At 40.1% G+C, this 22,620-nt stretch overlaps 2 protein-coding genes and 1 pseudogene across 2 annotated transcripts in view; all 3 read right to left on the bottom strand.

Annotated features, from left to right (window-relative positions):
- Positions 1-828, bottom strand: part of ror2 (receptor tyrosine kinase-like orphan receptor 2) — a 75,002-nt gene extending 74,174 nt beyond the window's left edge. Inside the window, exon 1 of the mRNA XM_042509786.2 lies at positions 408-828. Within this exon, the coding sequence (XP_042365720.1) occupies positions 408-471 (64 nt within the window). The 5' untranslated portion in view covers positions 472-828. The remainder of the gene's footprint in view (positions 1-407) is intronic.
- Positions 829-3,735: 2,907 nt separating this feature from the next.
- Positions 3,736-5,787, bottom strand: LOC148186129 (28S ribosomal RNA; annotated as a pseudogene).
- Positions 5,788-7,575: 1,788 nt separating this feature from the next.
- Positions 7,576-22,011, bottom strand: sptlc1 (serine palmitoyltransferase, long chain base subunit 1). The gene is made up of 15 exons (XM_042509800.2): positions 21,876-22,011; positions 18,437-18,544; positions 18,258-18,352; positions 16,390-16,483; positions 16,185-16,257; positions 15,360-15,492; positions 14,417-14,546; positions 14,128-14,217; positions 13,880-13,987; positions 13,045-13,140; positions 11,222-11,318; positions 11,045-11,099; positions 9,967-10,084; positions 9,022-9,095; positions 7,576-8,309 (listed from the first exon to the last, which is right to left on the bottom strand). The coding sequence occupies exons 1-15, from the start codon at positions 21,927-21,929 to the stop codon at positions 8,216-8,218; spliced, it is 1,419 nt and encodes a 472-aa protein (XP_042365734.2). The 5' UTR covers positions 21,930-22,011; the 3' UTR covers positions 7,576-8,215.
- Positions 22,012-22,620: the final 609 nt, after the last annotated feature.

The raw sequence follows: 22,620 nt of genomic DNA on the forward strand, positions 1-22,620 counted from the left end.
TTTAATTAACGGGGCTGCCTTTATATTATGGCCTGTGAGACTTAGATGGTGAAGGTATTTTACGCAGTTGGACGGGATGCACAGTCTTCCTGTTAAGCAATTATGAGCTTTTTCTTCAAATAATGTAAAATCCCCCAACAAGACAACATCTGACACCAGTATGACCTTTTTACTTAAACTACATCAAGACAAAGTCCAGAGGAAGACTCATTCTATTGTGTGAGACCGTCTGAACGCTCAGAGAAAACAGGAATGCCAGAAACTCTTTTCCCAATGCTGAATGTGAAGTAAAGGGATGAAAAATGTGAAAAACTTCCCCATGAATCAGTGCAGTGTTTGTTGACTGGACTACATGTTGAACACCTCTCAGCTGAACAGTGGGTTGAAGTAGTTTGAAAGAGACTCACCGTCGCATCTCAAATTTGGAAACAAGAAAAGCATCCAGAGCAAACAGTTGAGGAGGGAGCTCATAGCGTCTCTCTGCAGATACCAGGAGCCTCACTGAAGACACTTTCATCCAGTTTCAGGAGCAACACTTTTTCTACTGGGACGTTTCTTCCTCTACTTTTCCTATTGTTGTTATTTCTTCTTCTGTTTCTTCTTCTCCTTCAGCAGCAGTCGGAGAAACAGAGAATAAAGCGCACTTTCCAGGTGGCGGAGGAATGAGACATGAAGGAGTGAGACATGAAGACGCGGGAAAGATGAGTGTCCACAGAGGAAAAGAGAAGCGCGTTCATCCCGCGTGCAGTCCCACAGAGACGTCCAGAGTCGCGCGGCTCCTTCAGGACTGTTGATCCCGGAGTGGCCTATGTCCTCGCGCTGAAACTGAGCGAGCCTAGAAAACTCTCGCGCGTACGTTCACGCGCACGGCAAAGTTTTTGTAGAGGGCCCCATCTAGAGACAGAAACCTTACATTCAGGCCGCTGCAGAACTGTGTCCAACTGTTTTTATCAGACTGCTGAACAGTCTTTCTGTTCAAACGAAGCTATTTTTCTTTAGGGTAGGCTAACAAATGTCTTAACTGTATTGTATTTACCATTAGTGTTTATTTTCTTACTCAATATAGCATATAACATACATTTAACCCCTTGAAACCTGATCTGTGTCAATTTCTGTCAAAACATGGGAAGAAAATAAACAACTTAAGAAGAAATAAGTAAAATGAAACCTCAAACAAAGTAAGTGTCGAAAATAATTATAAGTCTGTGACATAACTTTAAATCAGGTATTTGTGATATTATGAATGTAGTTTTCCCGAGCTTTATTTTTTTTTCCCTAAAACTTTTTCCTGATCTTTTAAAAAAATTATTTACTGAATCTACTAACTTTGAAGGATATCGCATCAATTAGTTCAGGGATCAGATGTTTGTGAAAGACATCTGAAAGAGAAAAAATGGTGTCTTTCCAGGGTTAAAAGGGTTTAATAGGCCTATAGACAAAAAAAAAAAAAAACAGGAACTAGCTACTATGTGTTTTATTATAAATTCATTTTAAAATATTTGTTGTATAAGTATGTAACTCTACATAAAGAGCTATAGCTATATATTTTTTTGGAATGTGTGCAGGCATCAAACTTAGAATGACTGACTATTCAACTGAATAAAGAAAAAAATGATTTGCAAATCATTGAATTCTCTATTTATTTACATTTCGCCACCTGCTTTTTCTTAATCTTTGAAGCGTCGATTTTAAGATTCTGCCAGGTCCCAAGGTGAAATAATGTCCCATGGGGTTTGTTGTCAACTCTTTATTACACCATCCCAACCCGATCCTTAAAAAGAAAAAAATTTAAATGGCATTACTTTTAAAATTAACAAATGACAAATGAACACATTTTCACATACAATTCTGCTCTGAGGAATTCAATAAAATGATTATTTTTAGGATTCAAACACATTTTGACTCTACTTAGGGACAAATAAAGCAAAAAAAAAAAAAAAAAACAAGCAGAAAATGCTTAAATTGCATCTATATTTTCCTTATTTGTTGATAGGCCTACTAACCAGTGTCTTTACTGTAACATTGCAACATAGTAACACTGTAATAAATACTACATGCCAAGTGCAGAGAGATGACTCGGGCCTTTAGGGAGGCCTGCTGGGGAGCCTCGGGACTCTGTGCCCGGCCACTGGAGGACCCCTTTGGCCTGTCCAAGCAGATGACCTGCACTAGGAGCCCGGGTCTGCAAATTTTTTTAAGTGTTTGGAAGGGAGATGTAGGGGAGGCTTGACTGCTTCTCCCCTTCTCCCATCTCAAAACTTATAAAAATTCCATCACCCACCTTAAGAAAGTCATAGGTCACCCCCGACATTTACCCTCAAGGACCCCTGCCAACTTTCCCACTCCCCCTGAGGACCTTGACCTACCCCGTGGAGCCCTCCATTGGGCCCATTTCCCCAAGGCCGCCCTCCAGAGCGTCTGGGAACTTGCCTCCCACCCCTCTAGACAGTTCCTATGCCAGAGTTGTGCCTCTGGCACCCCAACAACCCTCACCTCCTGGGGCTCCAACTCTTACCCTCCAACCTGGGAATCTCTGGAGCCTGGCACCCCAATCGATCCTGCATACCCACCCTTAAGCACCCTTCTCATGGCTACACACCTCTGACCGTGTCAGCCAGAGTTTGCCCTGGTACCCAGCCTGATAACTTGTGATTCTTGTGTACTGCCTGATAATTAGCACCCCTGTTATTCCACCTGAGGACTCATGCCCCTGATGCCACATTTGAGGCCTTGTACTCCTGGTACTCCAGCAGAGGACTGGGATCAGGAAGGGAGGCCTGGCTGTAGGCTTGGCACAAACATAAACACAGCATAAACAGATACAAGTTGCATATAGAAAAACGCTCTGCATAAACAGAAACCAGTTGCATATAGAGAAACGCGCTGCATAAACAGAAACGAGTTACATATACAGAGATGCACTGCATAAAAAGAAACAAATGCAAAAGGAACACACTACAAATACAGAAATATGCTGCATTTACGAAAACAAATGCAAAAAGAAAATGCTGGCCAAAGAAAATACTGTATATCCACTCACACAATGGAAGAGCTCCAGCCCTAGGAGCACAAGTTGGAAAGATATTGACACATTTGATCTTCGGGGAGCAATGACATAAGTGTGAGACCTCTAGTGGGTGTAGTGAATTTCATGACCGTACACTTAATAACACTGAAGATACTCAGTATTATTTCCAATAATAGTTTACACAAATTACACAAAAGCAAATTTTTTCAACTCATGACACTGCACTGCACAGCAATGATGTGATGATGACACAAGGGCACATTTTCCCTAACTAAGTGTTGTAGCGTAATCTCCGGTAGACCATTGATGTGTGAGGTAAAATTGGTGCTAATACACAATATAAAAACTGAGTTATTGAATATTTTTGCTCTATGGTGTTGCACTTTGTAGACGGTCCCTAAGCACTCGAAAGACAGCCTGCTGCGCATTTAAGACCAATATAAAGTGTCCAGCTTGGAGGACAGCTATTTTAGATGAAAATGAGGGTGTAGCTTGTTTTCAGTCCAACTGCATTTTCCCTTTTGCATTTGTTTTCGTATATGCCGTGCGTTTCTATATATGTAACTTGTTTCTGTTTATGCAGCACATTTCTCTATATGCAACTTCTTTCTGTTTATGCAGTGCGTTTTTCCTTGTCAGCCACCATAGACTCATGCCCCTGGTACTCCGAAGGAGCAATAGAGAGTGGTAGTTGGTGGGGCCCACGCGCACAGCTGACAAAAGGTCTGACTTTCAATAGATTGCAGCGAGGCAGCTGCTCTGCTACGTACAATCCTGATCCAGAATCAGGTTGTCTGCAAGTGATTTAGCATCAGGTTCTCCACAAACATGCAATGCAAGATAAAAGAAGGGCAACCATGATCCGTGCGCACCTCAGCTGGTCATGAACAGCAGATCACGAATATCCATCATACTGCTGATCTTCGGTTGGCCCCAAATGACCGACCGAGGCCTGTTATCCAAGGCCAACCCAATGTCCGCAGCACTATGATATCATTATGTCTAGGCGGGATTCTGACTTAGAGGCGTTCAGTCATAATCCCACAGATGGTAGCTTTGCACCATTGGCTCTTCAGCCAAGCACATAAACCAAATGTCTGAACCTGCAGTCCCTTTTGTACTGAACAGGATTACTATTGCAACAACACAGTATCAGTAGGGTAAAAGTGACCTGTCTCATGAAGGTCTAAAAACAGCTCACATTCCCTATTAGTTGGTGAACAATCAATTGCTTGGTAAATTCCGCTACACAATGACAGGAAGAGCTGACATCTAAGGATCAAAAAGTTTAACCGTTTTGAAAGCTTGGCCACCACAAGCCAGTTATCCCTGTGGTAACTTTTCTAACACTTCCTGCTTAAAATCCCAAAAGTCAGAAGGATCGTGAGGCCCCACTTTCGCAGTCTGTCTCTTAGGACTGACTGACCCATGTTCAACTGCTGTTCACATGGAACCCTTCTCCACTTCGCTCCTCAAAGTTCTTATTTGAATATTTGCAACTACCACCAAGATCTGCACCCACGGTGACTCCACCTGGGCCTGCACCCTAGGCTTCAGTGCTCTCCGTGGTAGCCCTTCTACTCATCTAGGCCCCTGCAATGGCAAGGTATGGGCCTGATGCTCCAGCGCCATCCATTTTCAGGGCTAGTTGATTTGGCAGTTGAGTTTTTTCATACTCCTTAGTGGATTCCAACTACCATGGCCACCATCCTGCTGTCTATATTGACCAACTCCTTTTCTGTGGTCTGATGAGTATCTGCATCGGGTGCCTTAACCCGGTATTTGATTCATTTTGCTGTGCCAGTTCTGCTTACCAAAAGTGGCCCAGCGCCAGCTGTCCTGAAGGAAACTTTGGACGGAACCCGCTACTAAATAGTTGGTCTTAGTAAGTCTTTCAACCCTATACCCAGGTTGGACAGCTGATTTGACCATCAGAATTGTTACGGGCCTCCACTAGAGTTTTCTCTGGTTTCGCCCTGCCCTTGCATTGTTCCCTATATTTTCAGTCCTACAACATGCATTTACACTTCAACTCCCCAACACTGTGGGCGAGACGGGCCAGAGGTACGCCCAACCCCCAGGGGCAGGATCCACCTCAGCTGGCGCAAGCTGCCCCTCACTTTCATTGCACCACAGTGTTTGGTCTACCCTCTGACTTGCGCATGCTTTAGACTCTTTGATTGGTGTTCCAATACGAGTCGGGTGGGTTGCCAACATGGCCACTCACACCTGGTGCCTTTTACACGGCCTGTAATTCTGTCATTCTGCCCTGGCGACTGGGGTGAGGGTTGGGGCACACTGAGGACAGACCGCTCCAGTCAACATTTGCACTGGAAGCAGGGGGCCATGTCCCTTTCTGCAGGGAGAGAGGCAACAGTGAGCGCTCCCCTGGGAAGGGGCAAGATCCAAGCGCAGGGCCCTGTTGCCTTGTGGCCAGAGCCGCAAGCCATTTTCGTCCCAAGCCAACCTGGAGCCAGTTGCACGGCATTGCCTCAGAAGAAATGCACCAGGGACAACTCCGAGGACACTGAACCCTGGCATCATGCTGATCCTTGATCAGAAAGACTCAGGCCCCAGAGCAACATTAGTCAAGCGGTCTTCCATATGCCACATTTCCCCATTCTGCCCGTCAGACAGGGATTCAATGCTGGCCTCTTCCCTCCTCGCTTGCTGCTACTGAGGGAATCCAGGTTTGTTTCTTTTCCTACACTTAATAATATGCATAAATTAGGTGGGTTGTCTCATCTGAGCTAAGGTCATAGTAGAATAGTTGTGGGTGTAGCACCTGTGGAGGGCAGCAGGGGCTGCTTCAAATGCGGGAAGGTCATGATCTCTGGATGCACCGACGGTTATCCTGCAACAGCGGAGGAGGGCCCGCTAGACACCCCTAACCCCTTCTGCCTCCCCTCTTACCTCCACAGGAGCAATGCATGTTTAACACAGGCAACATGGAGACTCAGAGTCCATCAGCAGCCACAGCCACACATGCGGATCAAATTGGGCACACCTCCCCGGCTCCAGAGGGCCAGAGAAGGAGGGAAAGAGGGGGATAGCGCAGACAGGATGGAAGATGGGCCGAAAGGCCCCTGCACCACAACAGGGATCCCGCCAACTGGTCTCCACATATGGGGACGAAGGCAACAGAAGTGCCTGCGATGGCCCCAGCAGAGAGACTTTGATGTTCTCTTTAGTGATAATGATGATGATGACGATTATTAGTACAATTTAAAGTCTGAGGTGTTTTGTTTAAATTCAATCAGAAATAGGTACTACTACAGTTTCAAATAGATGTCACAATTTCACAAGTGGGCCTTAGAAGTTATCAATAAATAAGGAAAATATAGATGCATTTTCTGCTTGTTTTTTTGCTTTATTTGTCCCTAGGTAGAGTCAAGATGTGTTCAAATCCTAAAAGTAGTCATTTTATTGAATTCCTCAGGTCAGAATTAAATGGGAAAATGTGCTCATTTGTCTTTGTATGTTAATTTCGAAAGTTATGCCATTTTACATTTTTTTTTCTTTTTCAGAATTGGTTTCGGGAAAGGTGTAATTAAGGGTTAAAAATAAACCCCATGGGACATTGTTTCACTTTGGGACCTAGCAGAATTTTAAAATAGACACTTCAAAGATTAAGAAAAAACAGGTGGAAAAAAAAATCCACCCTATGTGTATGGACCTATTTCTCCATCTAGATTACACAGCATCCCAACTTTTTTTGGATTTAGTAACCAAGTACAAACTCCTCCTCTGCATTTGTTACTATTTAAAAATATGTAATAATAATTAAAAAAAAATTTTTTTCCCTTGCTTTATTATTTTTTTCCTTCACATTTTCCCTTGCTTTTATAAAAATTCATTTTTTATCCTTATTTTGTCTTATTTTTACTTGTATTATCAAGTGGGTTTATTTGAAGATGCATTCTATGTATTCTATTCTGATCTTATTTTATACATTTTTTAAATAAATTTTTAGATGCAGGTTTTATTATGTCTTTTTGACTTCGACTTCTATATCTTTTGATCTTAGGCACTTGACATTTCATTGTCATTGCGTGACATTTCTTTCTTGCAAACCACGTTAGGCTGCATTTCTTGTATGAAAGGTGCTATTATTTCTTGCAATTCGTGCATTATATCAAGTCGCTCATTATTTTTTTTTCTGTTTTTGAAAACAAAAACAAAATAAAACATACCAATTTGCTCAGGTTCTAAAGGGTTAACTACTTATGAAAGGCATCTGAAATTAGCACAAGAAAAATGATGTCACGCCAGGTTTCATAGGGTTAATAAGTGAGACAAGAGTAAGGGGCAGGGGAATAGAATAGGTTAAGTCAGACCTAGTTCTATTTTTCCTTTTTTCTATTTTCTTTTTCCATAATCTGTGATCGCAATATTTCAAATTCTTCTATGTAATCTGAAATGAGCACTGATATAACGAAATATGTTACTTCCTCTTTGGCTCAATAAAAATACTTGGAAGAAAATAATGTCTTAATCCGAAGCAGATGCATGGTTATTTTACAAAAAAGACACACACACACCATGAGTCATTTTAAATCAGATATATTTACATTTCATTAAAATGATCAGAACGCAATAAGCTCTAACAAAACAGAAATAATGTTGACTTTAAAAAAAGAACAAAATATGCAGGTGTAAAACTCAGTGTATTTGAGCTAAAAGAGCCAGTGACAAATAAAATCACAAGCCTCATGTAAAGTTCATGTGTGCAAGTATTAAATAAAAGCGTGAGCGCCGCGGCTCCTCTTTGGTCAGTACACCAAAACAACAAGTCATTTGGTCTGTGGAGATCACGTCTGTTCTCATTGCAGCTACTCTCTGTCTTAGTGACTTGACACCGATATCATTCACAGCAGGAAGTCAGCTGCAGTCAGTCCTGCTCAAAGTCCACTCTTACATTCAAAATAAAACATGTGGTACATGTAGCATGATGATGATGACACGTGATGAATGAGAACAAAGGCAAAAAATTTAGAGATGAACAAACACAAAGCAACAACATATAAGATTAATTTATCAGTAAAGTCCTCTTCACACGCTCAGTGTGCCGGACTCACAGTCTGTGGATCAGTGTCCCCCTCACAGTGATGTCCTACCATGTCCACTGAGTGGACTCAAAGCTCCAGAGATGTCGGCCCAGTCTCAGCTCTGACAAACAGCTCAGGGTCATTTGAGGATGGCTGCAGCTGCCTCCTGGATACAGGACACAGCCTTCTGGATGTCCTCCTCCGTCTGTTCGACGGTGACCACCACTCTGATACTGAGGACACACAGGAGGAGCAGTCACACACGAAAGCAAAGCCGAGGCTAATGACACGAATACAAATTGATCCATTTTAACATTGTGACTCTCATTTACATAGTCAAAAACCTCACTGACATTTACATGTTCTGCATTAACACAAAATCATGAAGCTCTTACAGGAGTTTAAGTCCTTTTCACATTTATTCTTTTACTGGAATATGACCACCATCTTTTCCCACACAGATATCCTCTCTATCCACTCTCCCTTTCCATTTTATACCCCGAGGCAGCTTTGGTGTGTGAAGTTCAGTGTCACAGACAGACCAGAGAACAGGTAGTCAACAGCATGGACAGAGGTCTGTGAAAACTTAACAGTGGTTACTTAATTTCTTGTTTTTTCTCTCTCTATATCTTGTACTTATTCAGTCTCTGTTTCAAACTCGGTGCAGACTAATTTGGGTCAGTGTTTGAGTGCTGCTAAGTTGGAGACGGAGGGTAATTAGTGGCCGCGCATCATTAAGGAGCTGAAAAAAGCGTGCTCATTTGGGTGTTATATTCCCATCATTGCCTATCGGAGCTGGAGAGGATAAATACACATGTCTACTGCAGAGTCATTTGACCTGAGTGTGAATGCTAATTGTACATTTTTCCATTGCATTAACAGGCCAGATGTTAAACATTTAAACATTTTGATTCACAGTATCATCCACACAGTAGAGTCTCTTACCTGGGGGAGGGGAGGAAGCGCTCCTCTTTTTCCAGGTAGCGAGCCAGGGTAAGAGCCACACGTCTCTCCAAACACTGACAGAGGAAACATGGAAACTACTGTGAGACACTTAACAGCTGTATGTGTCATTGTGTGTACATGTAATCGACAAAGATTCTATTTTAACACGAAATCATATGCAACATTTGGTCTAAAGTTGTGGGAGAACTTTGAATTAGGGTTAAAAAATGTTAAAGAGTAAAAAATAGTTCTGATTAACAGAACACGTCAATAATTCTCCTGTTGTTTGCGTCTTCATTTGTAACATTACTGGCATAAGAATGTGAAGAGCTGAAATTGATTTGAGGAGCCAGGTCACAACCAGAAGAGTTTTAACTGGATTTTTTTCTGTTCCTCAACAGTTTCTCATACGAGTGTCACTCAGTGGTTAGCTAACGCTGTCATATTATTATTTATTCTTATTATTTTAATCCTTTACATTGTCCACATACTATCTAGTGTGGATCTGTTTAACATTGGTAAAAGCCAGCTAACACACACAAACACTGTGTGCTGCACATACAATGTTATGTTAGCTATGTCTGATAACGTTACTTATACAGTGATGAAAGTAGCGTTAAGGGATTTCAGTTTGGCATATTAAATTAGTATCAACTGACAGCTGACTTTGAATTTTTGATTGGCTTTATCCATATTACATAACATGGATCAGGAATAACCACGCCAAATCAACCCAGCTTCGGGAAACTGTGAGAAAACTAAAATGGCAATATTTCACATTTGGATTGAGGCTAATGTCTGATCCTGTTTGATGTTATTTATGATGCAGGTAAGACCCTGAATTTCATATTAAGAAAGTTATTTGGTAATTTGGGTTCCCAGAGGCTTTAAATACCATATCTGTATGTGGGTTTGATGTAATCAGCTGGAGCAGAGAGGACTTACATAATCTATGATGGCGCGGAGCAGCTGCATGTCAGCATCTCTGGAGCCTGAACTCTTGTCCAGCTGTAAGTGGAGAGCCGGGGCACACTGCACGCCGACCAGCTTCAGACCTGGAGTTCTTTCACACATCAGAGAAAACAAAAAGCACGGGATGACATAACAGTGACATATGTTGGAAAGCAAGACTCAACCTCTGAAGATCATTATAAACTGCAGTGTCTCCTTATCCCTGCTGACCCCCTCTGCTGGTCTGGACCGTGTTCACCCTGATCCTCAGGCTGCTGCCAGCTGCTCTCATTTTCTCCTGCCAGCAATAAGCTTCACTCCTTTCTCCTGTTCACTTCTTCTTAGACACAAATGAATTTTTGATCAAAGCAGAGACTTTGTATCAGTATGATGGATAAATGCAGTTCTCTGCAGCTGAACTCAGACTGCTGATTGAGGAGAAAGTACTTTTGGAACTAGAATAGTGTCTTCAACCCTGCAGAGAGGAATTTTCTAACTTTTATCAGCTCAAATAAGCTCCAGATACAAATAATTATCTGGCCTATTTAATAATTAGTGTCTTCTTCAGTTCAGAGGAGCTGCTGAGTTCTTAACAGACAGGATCAATGAGTGGGAGGCCGCTGAGGGGAACAAAGGGAAAATCACTTTAACCGGTTGCTGGTCTTTTGTCTTGTGCTGATGTGCAGGACAGAGTGCTGCTCTAATTGAACTTTATACAGGATCTTTTAATTAGCTGTCATTTTAATTAAAATGAATTAAACGAATGCATTTTGCAGATTTTGCACCAGCTTTTCCAAGACATTAAATTTCACACAGTTTCCTGCAGTGCTGAGAAATCAGGTGTTGTGGCTGCTTGTATGAATTTCCATTTTTCTCTCCACATATTTTGCACCTCAGGACAGTTGAGCCACTTTTCTCAGCGTCCTTTTTTGTTGTAAAAAAAAAAAAAGAATCTCTTGTTTGTTGTTGTTTGTTGCAACAGTTAAAATGAAACCACGCAGGCATAGAGGTTTTACTCAGCCCACAGTGACATAGTCATAAAAAATAAACCCACTTGTGCAGGTGAACTTACCCATGTAAAGCCTTGTAAACACGTCTGCACTTTTCCCTCAGGACAGTGAAAATATCTGCAACATAGATGAAGGGAAACGGATGGGTGGGCACAGCCCTCTCTCTAATAACAGCTTGTCTAAAATAAAGACCACTCTGCAGCTGAGGTAAATACAGCAGCTCCACACAGTGCCAGTACCTGGATCCTCCTCCATGATGTTGAGGGCCTCGATGGCAGCAGCAGCCAGCATGGGAGGCAGCGAGGCAGAGAAACAGTAGCCCTGACCCGACAGACGCTGCAGAACACAACAACAGACTCACTGCACTTTGGACTCAACAACAGTGGACATCATCTGGATGAGTATCATAAGAGCAAAGTAAAAACCAAATGGAACTAAATCAAAAGTAGAAAATTCAAAATAACAGACTGCATTTAACCCCCAGGGCCTGCATATATTACAAACTCTCATATCGCTCTGTGCACAAAATACACTTTTTAAAAGCAAGCTTTAAAACATATTCAACATAACTATGATTTTATACTTTCATTGAGTTATTTTCTTTAACCAACATCAGTCCTAATCATAAATATCAAATATTTATTGATTGGCAGGATTTTTACCCTTTAAATGCCAGGTTTTTGTCACGATGCCACAACGTTTTTAGATAGACGTTTTAGATTCCAAGGCAAAAGCCCAGAATGACACCCAGAAATAATATGTTTTTATGCTTTGATGACAAGAACTGTTGTCATGATCAAATATTGCAGTTTGAATGGGTTTCAATGGAGCATTTTTTGACCTTAACAGTCTGAATGTAACAATTTAGTTTCCACAGTGGAAATTCCAGTCTAAAATATCACAAAATGAAGAGTGAACAGCATGTAAAATACAACAAACAGTCCCAAAGGGTTCATTTCACCCATGTAAAGTTAATATTTAGTAGAAGCATGAGTTCCAGTCAATGGGGACTCGTCTTTATCAGCTTTTCATGGGTCCAGTTTCACAGAGAGTCTCAGTGGACAGTTGCTGTGAACCAGGATGCTAACACTGCTGTTTTGAAGACATTCCTGTGTAGCTATGGCTTTACAAGTGTCTGCTGGAAACTGTTGACACCTCATTAAATGTGGTTTGGGATACTCCACTCCCTCAATAAGAACAGTTTACTGCTGGACCTTATAAAAAGCAAAAAACAAAAATCAAGATGCCATCCAAGGAAAATATGAGGAAGTGACACTTCCTCATATTCGTAATGGACCTACACAAAATAGACAAACTTGGTAAAATGAAATGAAAAAAACCCCACCAACAACAAGACTATTTAAAAAACAAACTAAAAAGTAGTGTGTGCATATGTATTCAAATCCCCTTTGCTATGAAGCCCCTCAATAAGACCTGTTACCACCAATTACTTTAAAAATTCACATAATTTGTAAATAAAGTTCACCTTTGTTATGGTTATCTTTGGTCTCTCAAGGAGGGTTTCCATTACAGATTTGCACAAAACCTGAGCAATATGACTGTGTTTCCACTGAGTGATGTTCTGTGACTTCTCCTCTGATAACATTCCAAGAAGCATGGTGATGGATGTTCAAAACATTGGCAGCTTTATTTCTACTGCAGCCACCACACTAGCCGTCATTATTTTCAATCCAAGGTCACGTAGGCGTGTTATAGAGCCATAATGGAAAAATAAGCTGGGAGCATCCACGTATGAGGTTTTTCTCTGTGGTGATAGTCCACAATTTCATAGAGGAATTGTGGATTCAAAACTTCCGGATGATCTGCTCAACTTTTGAAGAGTTATGTGATGCAATAACACCTCTTGTAGTTTTTTATTCATGTTTTTTAGAATACCATGTGGCAAAAAAGTGTGAAAAAGTATTTCAATTGCAGTTTTGCCAATTGTGGCTTTTTCAAATCGCCTGAAATACCTCTGCATGTGAACGTAGAAACTTTTTGCAATAAATGGGCAATTTGAGGGTTAATGGAAACCCGCCTAGTGATATCTTGATGTATTTACCTGGTGGTCGATGACGAAGGAGCGTCCACAGCAGAAGCCTCCAATGGAAGCCACAGCGTTCTCCATGTTGGCACTGATCAGATCAATGTCATCTATCTGCATGAGGAAATGGTACCAAACGTTATTATTACACATGACAACCACATACACAAAGTGTGTGTCTATAAGTCAATTTAAGTCTAGTCTCAATTTAAGTTTTATTTATGAAGCCCATTATCACAAATCACAAATTGCCTCAGCGGACCTTACAGCAGATGACATCCATCTGTTCTTTGACCCTCACATCAACTAAGGAAAAACTCCTTAGTAACTAATAATCCTCTCTTAGAATAAATCATTAACAGAGGCAATCAATTCACTAATTTTATGTGCACACACATGCTGATGCACACCAGAGGAAGGCAGGCAGGTGGAGGTGTGCATCTACTCATGGATGAGAGGCTCGTGATCATGATAGTGAGCAAGCATTAGATGCACACTTCCTTCTGTGCAGTCACACAGTTGGTAGGTGTTGTTCGGTGGAAAGAAAACTGTTCCTAAATTAAACTGTTCACAGCAAGCTCTGTGGATTATCTTGAGTTACCAGGTCATGATTCATGGAAAGAGACATTGCTGTTGAGGTTTTCAAATGTATTTTGTGGCACTTTGATCACCACAAGCTGAGTGCCATCTAGTTCCAATATGGTGGAACGAAGGCAGACATCTCTACAGCTAATATCTCTTACACTTAGCAACAAAACAATTCTGATTGACAAATAGCAGCAAAGGAGGGGGAGGGAAAATATGTTTTTTGGATTTTCGGGTGAATTGTCCCTTTACAGTTGAGTGTACTCACATTGACCCCAAAGTGTTCTGTGACTCCTCGGCCGTGTTCTCCCAACACGCCAAAAGACATGCTCTCCTCCAGAAAGATCCGCACCTTGTACTTGTACTTCAGCTTCACCTGGAGGTCACACAGACACAGTAAATGAGCAGCGGAGCAGAGACATCTTAACACTTGCACTTACTGAGGGATAATAAGCCTGCTGAGTTGATTTTAGAGTATAATTAGCAGCCCTTGAGATTGATTTGTTTTCTATTTACCAGTTCAGGAAGAGGACATATGTCTGCAGTGTTAATGTACAGCCCCTCCACCACTATGAACTTCCGGGTCACTCGAGCCTTACGAGGATTCTGCAACACAAACAAAGTATGTTAGTATGCAGACTTTGACAACAACAACAGTGAGACATATGACTTCCATTAAACATCTAGATGATGACAATACTATTAGCAGTTCAAACTCTCTGGGTTACGCTGATGATAGCACAAAGCACAGTGTTACAGCCACGCACAATGATTCTCTCCCCAGAGTAAACAACGCTGCACTCACCTTCTGGTCCTCCAGCTCTTGCTCCTTCAGCAGCCTCTCCAGATCCTCCATGTCATTGTGTTTGAAATATTTGATGAAGCTGCGGGATGCCTGAAGACCCTTCTGGATGGAAAAGCAGGCGGCTTCATCCCTGAACACACAATCATATACAGAGCTAAAGATCATCTACTATATAATAATATCCAAAAGTTATTTCAAATGAGAGACAGTTTACATGATTTGAGAGGAATTTGTGTGTTCAAGTGAGCACTAATGCAAACTATCATTGCATTACAGTCACAGGGGTTAAATTATAGAACAGCTGAAAATGTGGAGAACATTTAATGAATTTAAGTATGTCGTTAAAAATAATATATTGAAGGGATATGAGCTGGTAGAACAGAGAATAAGATATGATACAAGACAGGTAGGCAGCTTCTGATAGTGTGACTGTATTCTCTACTGATGTGTTTCTTTGTTCTGGTGTGTGGGTGTGTGTGTTTGTCTATACAAATTGATCTGTCCTTGTTTTTGTTCATTCCTGTTTGACTAGATCGAGGTGTGTATGGTGAATATTGGGACATAAATTGAAAATATCCATGTTTAAAATGTACTTTTTTTTAATATAAAATTGAAGAAAGGGGGTAGGATTTAAAAAGTATTCACTTCCTCCTACTCCTCTTCGGACATGAAATACTTGTTTGTTACTGAATATGTCTGATTCAGTAACAAACATAAGTATTCATTCTGGTTTTGTTTTTCTTTCTATTTTATTTGGTATGTTCAAAATAAAGTTCTTACTAACTAACTAACTAGATGCACAACCATTACAGTGAGCAGTCAGCTCCCTCCATACAAAAGACAAAAAAAGAGAGACACATGTATCGTGTGGGTGTTATGTAAGTCTAATCACAGAATCCAGGTTTAATATCGTCCTGTACCTGTTAACAGAAACAGAACTTACACAAAGATGATGTCCCCTCTCTTGGAGTAGGCAGGGATGGCACTGGCAATGGTTGCAAAGCCGTAGGAATAGATGATGGCCTCTTCTGTTTTCATGAATTTGGCCAGGCGACTCTCCAGCTCCAGGTGAACATCTGGGGAGAGGAACAGGAAAGTAGATTAAACTAATAAGCTATAGATTAATACAGCATGTAGATAATAATTGGGGAATTATTGACGCGTTCTTCATTGGTATAGAATAGCAAATAAACCTAGGGGAAGCACTGTATGACATCACCGTTCTCAAAGGATCCGTGCATTACCAGTTTACGCGCCGACAGAAGGGGTGGCGTTTTCAAAATAAAATTAAAAAAAGTTCAACATTTCATGCAAGAACCATTGTCATGTAAACAGCCCCTAAATTTTCTCTGTGTACGTAATTGTGGAGCTGAAAAGTTGTTTTGGATATGCTGATAGAAACCAAGGACACAGTCCTAACTGGAAGTCTGTGTACATGAAAAAAGCTCTGTCTGAAAGTTTTATAGAGATTGGAATGTGAACTACAGGTCAGATTTCTGAAGGCTTCCCTCTGATAATCTCATGATGGATTTATATATTCATTATTTTTTAAATTCTGCTTTGGAATGTGTTTGCATGACTAAAAGGTGCTGAGGCCCTTTCGGTCACTGTCAGTGCTGGTGGCTGCCAGCAGCTGGTTCCACTTCAGCTCTATCAGGCTCCACCCCTTTCCATCACATCCAGACATACTGCATGAACACATACTTAACAGCCTCTGGCTTTCTGTACACGTTGGCAAAAGATGAAAAGCACAGAAGTTTTCACTCACCAAAAGTCCCATAGAAGCCCCTCGGACCACATGTGCCCACACCGTATTTCTTGAGTGATGCCAAAGCTTTTTGCTGTAATGAGGAGAAGAGAAATCATTGACTCCAAGTTTTAAACACACTGCTGCTCACTGGCAACATGCCAGAGTGAAGGAAACATTTTCAGAAAGACTGCAGGTAGTGCTGGCTTAAACAATAAATACCAACCTTAACCCGCTCATTGTCCAGGAGACCCAGGAAGTTGAATGATGCAAAGTTAATGCACTCTTTTCCATTGATAATGATTTTGTGGCTGGGAGGCCTGGAAGGGAAAACAGCTCACTGTAACACATTGGAACAGTGTACATAGCTCAGAGCACCAAAAAGGTACGAGCTACTCTGTGAGGACCATAACAGTGTTTTTAGTCCAAATCCATCCTCTGATTTCCCACCACAGTGCTGTGAGCCATCTACAGTCCACTGTCCCTCAGTCCCAAGCAGCCACTTGTTCTCCATCAGGTTCACCAGCACATAAGCTTCAACTAGCAGACACGTTTAACTTTCTTAAATGGGTAATTCACTTCAGTGAGAAACGTGTCTGCTTTTATTGATGTCAAACAATCCTTTTTCCTTCAAAATTTGCATTTATATGGAGAGTTTTTAAATATGCAAAAACTCTCTCAAATTAGGCCATTACCAGAAGAGAAGGGAGTGCACAGAGAATGACTTTCAGAAGCCACAAATGAGTTAGCATGTTAGCATGTTAGCAGTCTTGATTCCCTCGTCTCAAAGGGAATGTGTTTTTGGTTAGATGTCTGATATAAGGTCTGTGGTAATCATAAGCTGAAGAGACACTCCCATGTGGTTCTACAACATAAAATATCTAATAGTAATAATAACAACTTTTATTTATATAGCACCTTTAAAAACTGTTTACAACATGCTTTGTCAAACATAACAAAGCAGAGGCAATAAACTCCTGAGGCAAGTTGCTAAATCAGACTACGGAACATCATCAAGCCGAACCATGCCCAACTCAGCTTTACAGCCCCGCTGTGACTTTGAAGTCATGTGACTGTAGTGTAGCGCATTTTTAGCCTGATGTTAGCTTTTACTTCTGCCAATTGCATTTAGGCTTCGAAAATCCTGAAAGCGGTGTTCATTTGTGAAGATGATCTTACTAAAAGCGTGTAAGTATCATGAATGTTTGTCTGCCTCAGAGCTTATTCTCTGCAATAATATAAAGTCTAATGGAAAAATCCAATAGGCTTTTCTGACAATGAAACCTGGGCGTGCTAACTTCTGCATCATCCTACAGAGAAACATCATCCCTGCAGAGCTCTATGCCTTTCTGTTTTCTCTAATGTGTCATGTTCAACATCACAAACACACTGAAAAACAGTTAAACAATAGAAAGCAGCATGGAGGCCAGGAGAAATGTTACAGTAGTTACTTATTTCTTATATCTGTTGCATATTCAGTCTATCTTTCAAACTTTGTGCCAACTTGTACAGGTCCTGATACTGCTTTATTGTGTGTCATGACCTGTTGAAGGTGCTGTATACTACACTGGAAATGCTTTATGTTATCAGGGGGTGTATGTCATATTTAACACCCACTGCATTATTTTTATGGAGTTACTCTGGAGTTATGGTGGGCACTTATTAATCTGCTCCTGTTGAGCTTGAATGTGCACAGGTGCGAATCACACTGTATCACACTGTATATAGATAATGTCAACTGCTGTATGTTTCTGTGTCATATTGTTTGTGCTTTATGCATTTTTGTTATGTTTGGACACTTGCTGCAACACTAACTGTCCTCAGGGACAAATACTGAATTGAACTGTACTGAACTGAACTGAAATGAACTGAACTGAACTGAACTGAACTGAACTGAATTGAATTTGTGGCTTAAATGGAAAAGAGTTGCAGAAGTCACCACTGGTCGGAGCTAGATCGTAACTCTACATCTGCGCAACTCTCATGAGCCACTTCCAAACATTCATGGTTTGGGTAGAATGATCGATGATGAGTGACAGAGAGAGAGGAGGGGAGGGGGAGAGCGAAACAGGGGGGTGGTTATGTGTGTTTTACCCTGTGACAACATCATAATTGAGGGAAGGATGATCTTTGGAGACAGGAGGGACGAGAGGCTCTGGCTGCCACTCCTCAATCAGGTCCTCCTTTTCCTGTAACAAGGAGCCACATGGCAGAAAGTCTGGTGACGCAGACACACAAACATATATTTGTTGTTCTCTCTGCGCTTTGTTTACCTTCTCTGTCAGTTTGTAGGTCTCATGCAGCTTGTAGGTCTTAGAGAACAGCAGTCTGATGATCCACAGGATGAGGATCCCCTCCAGAATCAAGTGGTAGGCAGGAGCCTGAGGAGAACAGGGACAGAGGATTATCTTGGTGTCACACTGCTGAATGGTTGTGGACTATGTAACTAAAAAAGAAACTCCATGTCTAAAAATAAAATCCAATCTTTGTCTGATAACCTATGTCTAATAAAGTATCATGCTGACCAAACCACCTTAGGAGATTCACTTTGACTTTTTGCCCCTGTTGTCTTTTTGGACAATATTATTACAGGACATAGAGAATAATCATTTACTAATGTTAGCTAACAATTCAGACATAACATTAAATAATTGCATTACACACTGAACTTAACTATTCATGGGGAAATGTGCTGAATCAGTGCCTTTTCTGTCCCAAGGACATCACATGCATCAATAAAAGAATCAGCATAATACATTATTTGATCAAGCAGTGTCCTTCACTTTGGGCTTATAACAATTTGAAGATACATCATGTAAAACCTTTACATGACTAGCTAGTCAACTCAAGTCAATTTGACATATAAAGCCCAGTATCACAAATCACAATTAGCCTCAGAGGGCTTTACAGCGTATGACATCCCTTTGTCCTAGGCCCATCACAGCAACTGAGGAAAAAATTCCCCCCAAAAGACCCTTTAACCTTTGAAAGTTGGTTTGATTTCTTTCAAAAACATGGAGAAAAGGCAACGAGCAACCCAGGACACAAAGACATGACTCAAAAAATAAGCAAGAAATAAATACCTTACAAGAAAACAAGCTGTGAATGAGCAAAGCAAACAAAAAAATGACCCAAAAAAGTGCTGAAAATTTGAAAATGTATATGCATCATTTTTTTCTTCTGTAACCTAATTTTAAATATGTTATTATAACATTTTTAAGTATCATTTTTTGGACAATTCTTTCCTTCTTTACTATTTATTCTTTTTTTAATCCACTATCCTTTGTAAAAACACATTTTTAAATCATTTTTGCCACCTTTTACTAACTTCTCACAACTTGTGGGACATTTCTGGCCAAGTGGCTAATGGCTATTTTTTTGTTTAAAGAAAATCAAACAATTATATTACAGTAGTAGATGACTAAATGATACAGAGGAAAGAGAGAGAGCCTAGAACACTGAACAAAAGTATCAAGATGTAACATATAGAAGCAAACATTGTATAGAGTCCTTATCCTTATCTCTATTTAAATGTTTTATCTTCTTCTATCTTAAGCATATTATACATTCTAATATTTTACATACTTACATACTTGTGAAATTGAAGCATAATGCGCATATTTGTATTTGATTTTTTAAAGCTTATATCTTATTTTCAGTCTTATTTCTACTCTGTATAATTATCTATGCTTTACACTAGGGCTAGGCAATATGGGCAGAAAATCATATTGCAATATCTCTAGGCTCTATCTTGATACACAATATATGATTCGACTTTTTTTTTTTTTTACATTTCATTCATCTTTACATTTAATTTCATGATGTTAGAACTGGGAAATAGAATCAAACATTACCAATTTTTCTTACCAAATTCCCTCTTTGATGTGGCAGCATTGTAGGAATTGGTACTTTGAAAAAATATTAATGCAATTACATTTTGATTAATAATCATTAGTAATGCAGATATAATGACTAAGTGGTAAAGACAAGTATTGAAACAAGTATAACTGTCTACTAAGTTGAGAGATGTACATCACTTTACAGTAATGCAACCTTTGCAATCAGGAGAAAACACCATTTATTCCATATCACATATGACAACATCCAATATCTAAGACGACATATAGTCTCATATCTCAATAGGATGTAATATCTCTGTATTGCCCACCCCTACTTTACATATTTGTATCGGACCCTGTTTCCAATTTAGACATAAAATGCATTCTCATCATTGGAAATTCATCACAATATGTTAATAAAATACACATTGAAGTCGTGTCCCACTGTTTTGGTTCAGTCCTGTGATCCTGACACATTTCCACCTCATACTCAAGTCACAGGAAGTAGAATCATGGGCATTCCCGCGGCGCTATGAGGAGACCTGAAAAGTTGCTTCTCTCACTTAATTCTCTGCAGTTTTGATCATTTTGTAAATATGACTGAGAATGTCTATCTCAATGTACAGTCCTGTTATCTCAACTATTATTTGACTATCTTGCTCAAAGATACTTTTGATAAACCACCTGAAGGTGCTACCCAGCTAGGAGGGAACATTCCTACAACATTGGCTAATGTTAGCTACAAGTTGCAATAATGTTTTAAAGAAAACATTTTCATCTAATGTTCACACAACATTTTATGGATGTTTATCATTATTAAATTTGATCATTTATCTAATAATATTTCACCTGATTAAACGTATTGTTATAACTGCAACATTCTGAGGATGTTTTGATGATGTTGAGAGGTGACCGATCAGAGAATGTTCTTTTTATAAAAACGTTCCCATATTACATGTGGACAAAGGAAGAACATTTTCAAAGCAATATCAGAGCATGTCATTGAGAACTGAGATAAGAGATTTTTTTTAATGAAAATGTAATATATGCTTTTTGTATGTTAACAAAAAAGAAAAAAGAAAGATTTTAAAAATCTTTTATGTTAAGTTCCCTATCGTTAGAAGAAAGTTGGGGAACTACAAGACAACTTGCCTCTAAAAACATTACTAAAACATTGCATTTTACCATTCTCAGAACGGTTTTAAAACCAAAAATTGCTAGCTAGGTATGTGTTGTCGTGCTATTAGCACTGATGTCATGTAACTTCATGTTATATATTTGCTAACGCTAGGCTAAAAACGGAGTCCTGTTCCTTTTTAACAGTCTTTTGTTGAGAAACTCACTGGAAAAAGAGTAAAATGGCCTGAGATTGACCATTGCATATTTTGAGTAATAAAACGTGTGTGTTATTAGATACAGTAAGGGAAAAAATAAAAACACTTAGTTAAATTTGGTAAAGTTACAATATGCCACTGGCGCCGAGTCGGCAGAATGTCCCTCAGCTCGGCTTCAAGGCAAAACTCGTACTCGTCCGTTTTAGTGATATTTTCTACTTTAGTGGCTAGCAAGAGACGAAGCCGAGTGTTTCCCTGTTAGTTAGCCTCATCACAGAGACAGACTGGAGTTTTAGAGCACAGCAGCAGCTCAGACAACAGGAGCCATAAACTGAACATGGCAGGAGCACTCAGCAGACGATTGGCTGCCGGTGAGAGGCAGCCGCCTTCCCTTGAGCCCCGAACACTTCCTGACTCACAAGTTTAACGTAAACAGCCTCAGACAACATTAAAAACATCGGCGAGCAGCTAAACACACGAGGATTCTACCTCTAAAGGCCACATTCTACCAGACATAGTAGTAGGAAGGAGAAACTTGCCTCATAAAATGCTTGCACCATTTCCACCAACACCCACTGCTGCCCCGACGCCATGTTTATCTTCCTACTGCAACGTCATCGGTGTTGCGTTCAGGTTCCACCAAAAAAATAATAAAGCTGAGAGTCCATCCAAAACATACAATCCACCCCCACCCCGAGCTTCCACCCTTTAAATACTACCACCCGTTTTTCAACTGTTTATTTACAATGAAAAAATAAAGAAGACAACTTCATGGAGTAAAGAAAAAATGGACCTGTTAGTAAAAATACAAGTGAAGAAAAAGAATATAGAAGATCTAGTTAGCTTGATAAATTCTAATATAAATCAATGTACTTACCTACAATTTACACGAAAATATTAAAAATAAACCTATAAATATATCTATTTTAGTTAAAATGATGAACAACTACACAAAATAGTCAATATCTGTTTTTGTTTTAATTTTTAAGAAAAATCAATTTGCACTTTGACATTATAATAACAACTTATGTTTCGGTATTTTCTGATCATTAGACCTTATGTCAGAGATACTTGCCCGGGGCCACTTTTCACATAATGACAGGAGGCCAGAGGCCAGTTAACAAACAAACACTACAAGTAAATATATGAAGTGTTTCCAGTCACAGCAGCCCTGCACTGCTCAGTGTATGCAGGGGTGTTTCTAGGATTTAAGGACATTTGGGGCTTAGCTTGAATCTCTATTGGTTCAACTGGTTGGTTCTGTGGGGTCATGTCTTGTTAAAT

Source organism: Plectropomus leopardus, chromosome 20 (assembly GCF_026936395.1).
Source record: "Plectropomus leopardus strain MGB_pleo_1.0 chromosome 20, ASM2693639v1, whole genome shotgun sequence".
Classification (NCBI taxonomy): Eukaryota; Metazoa; Chordata; class Actinopteri; order Perciformes; family Serranidae; genus Plectropomus; species Plectropomus leopardus.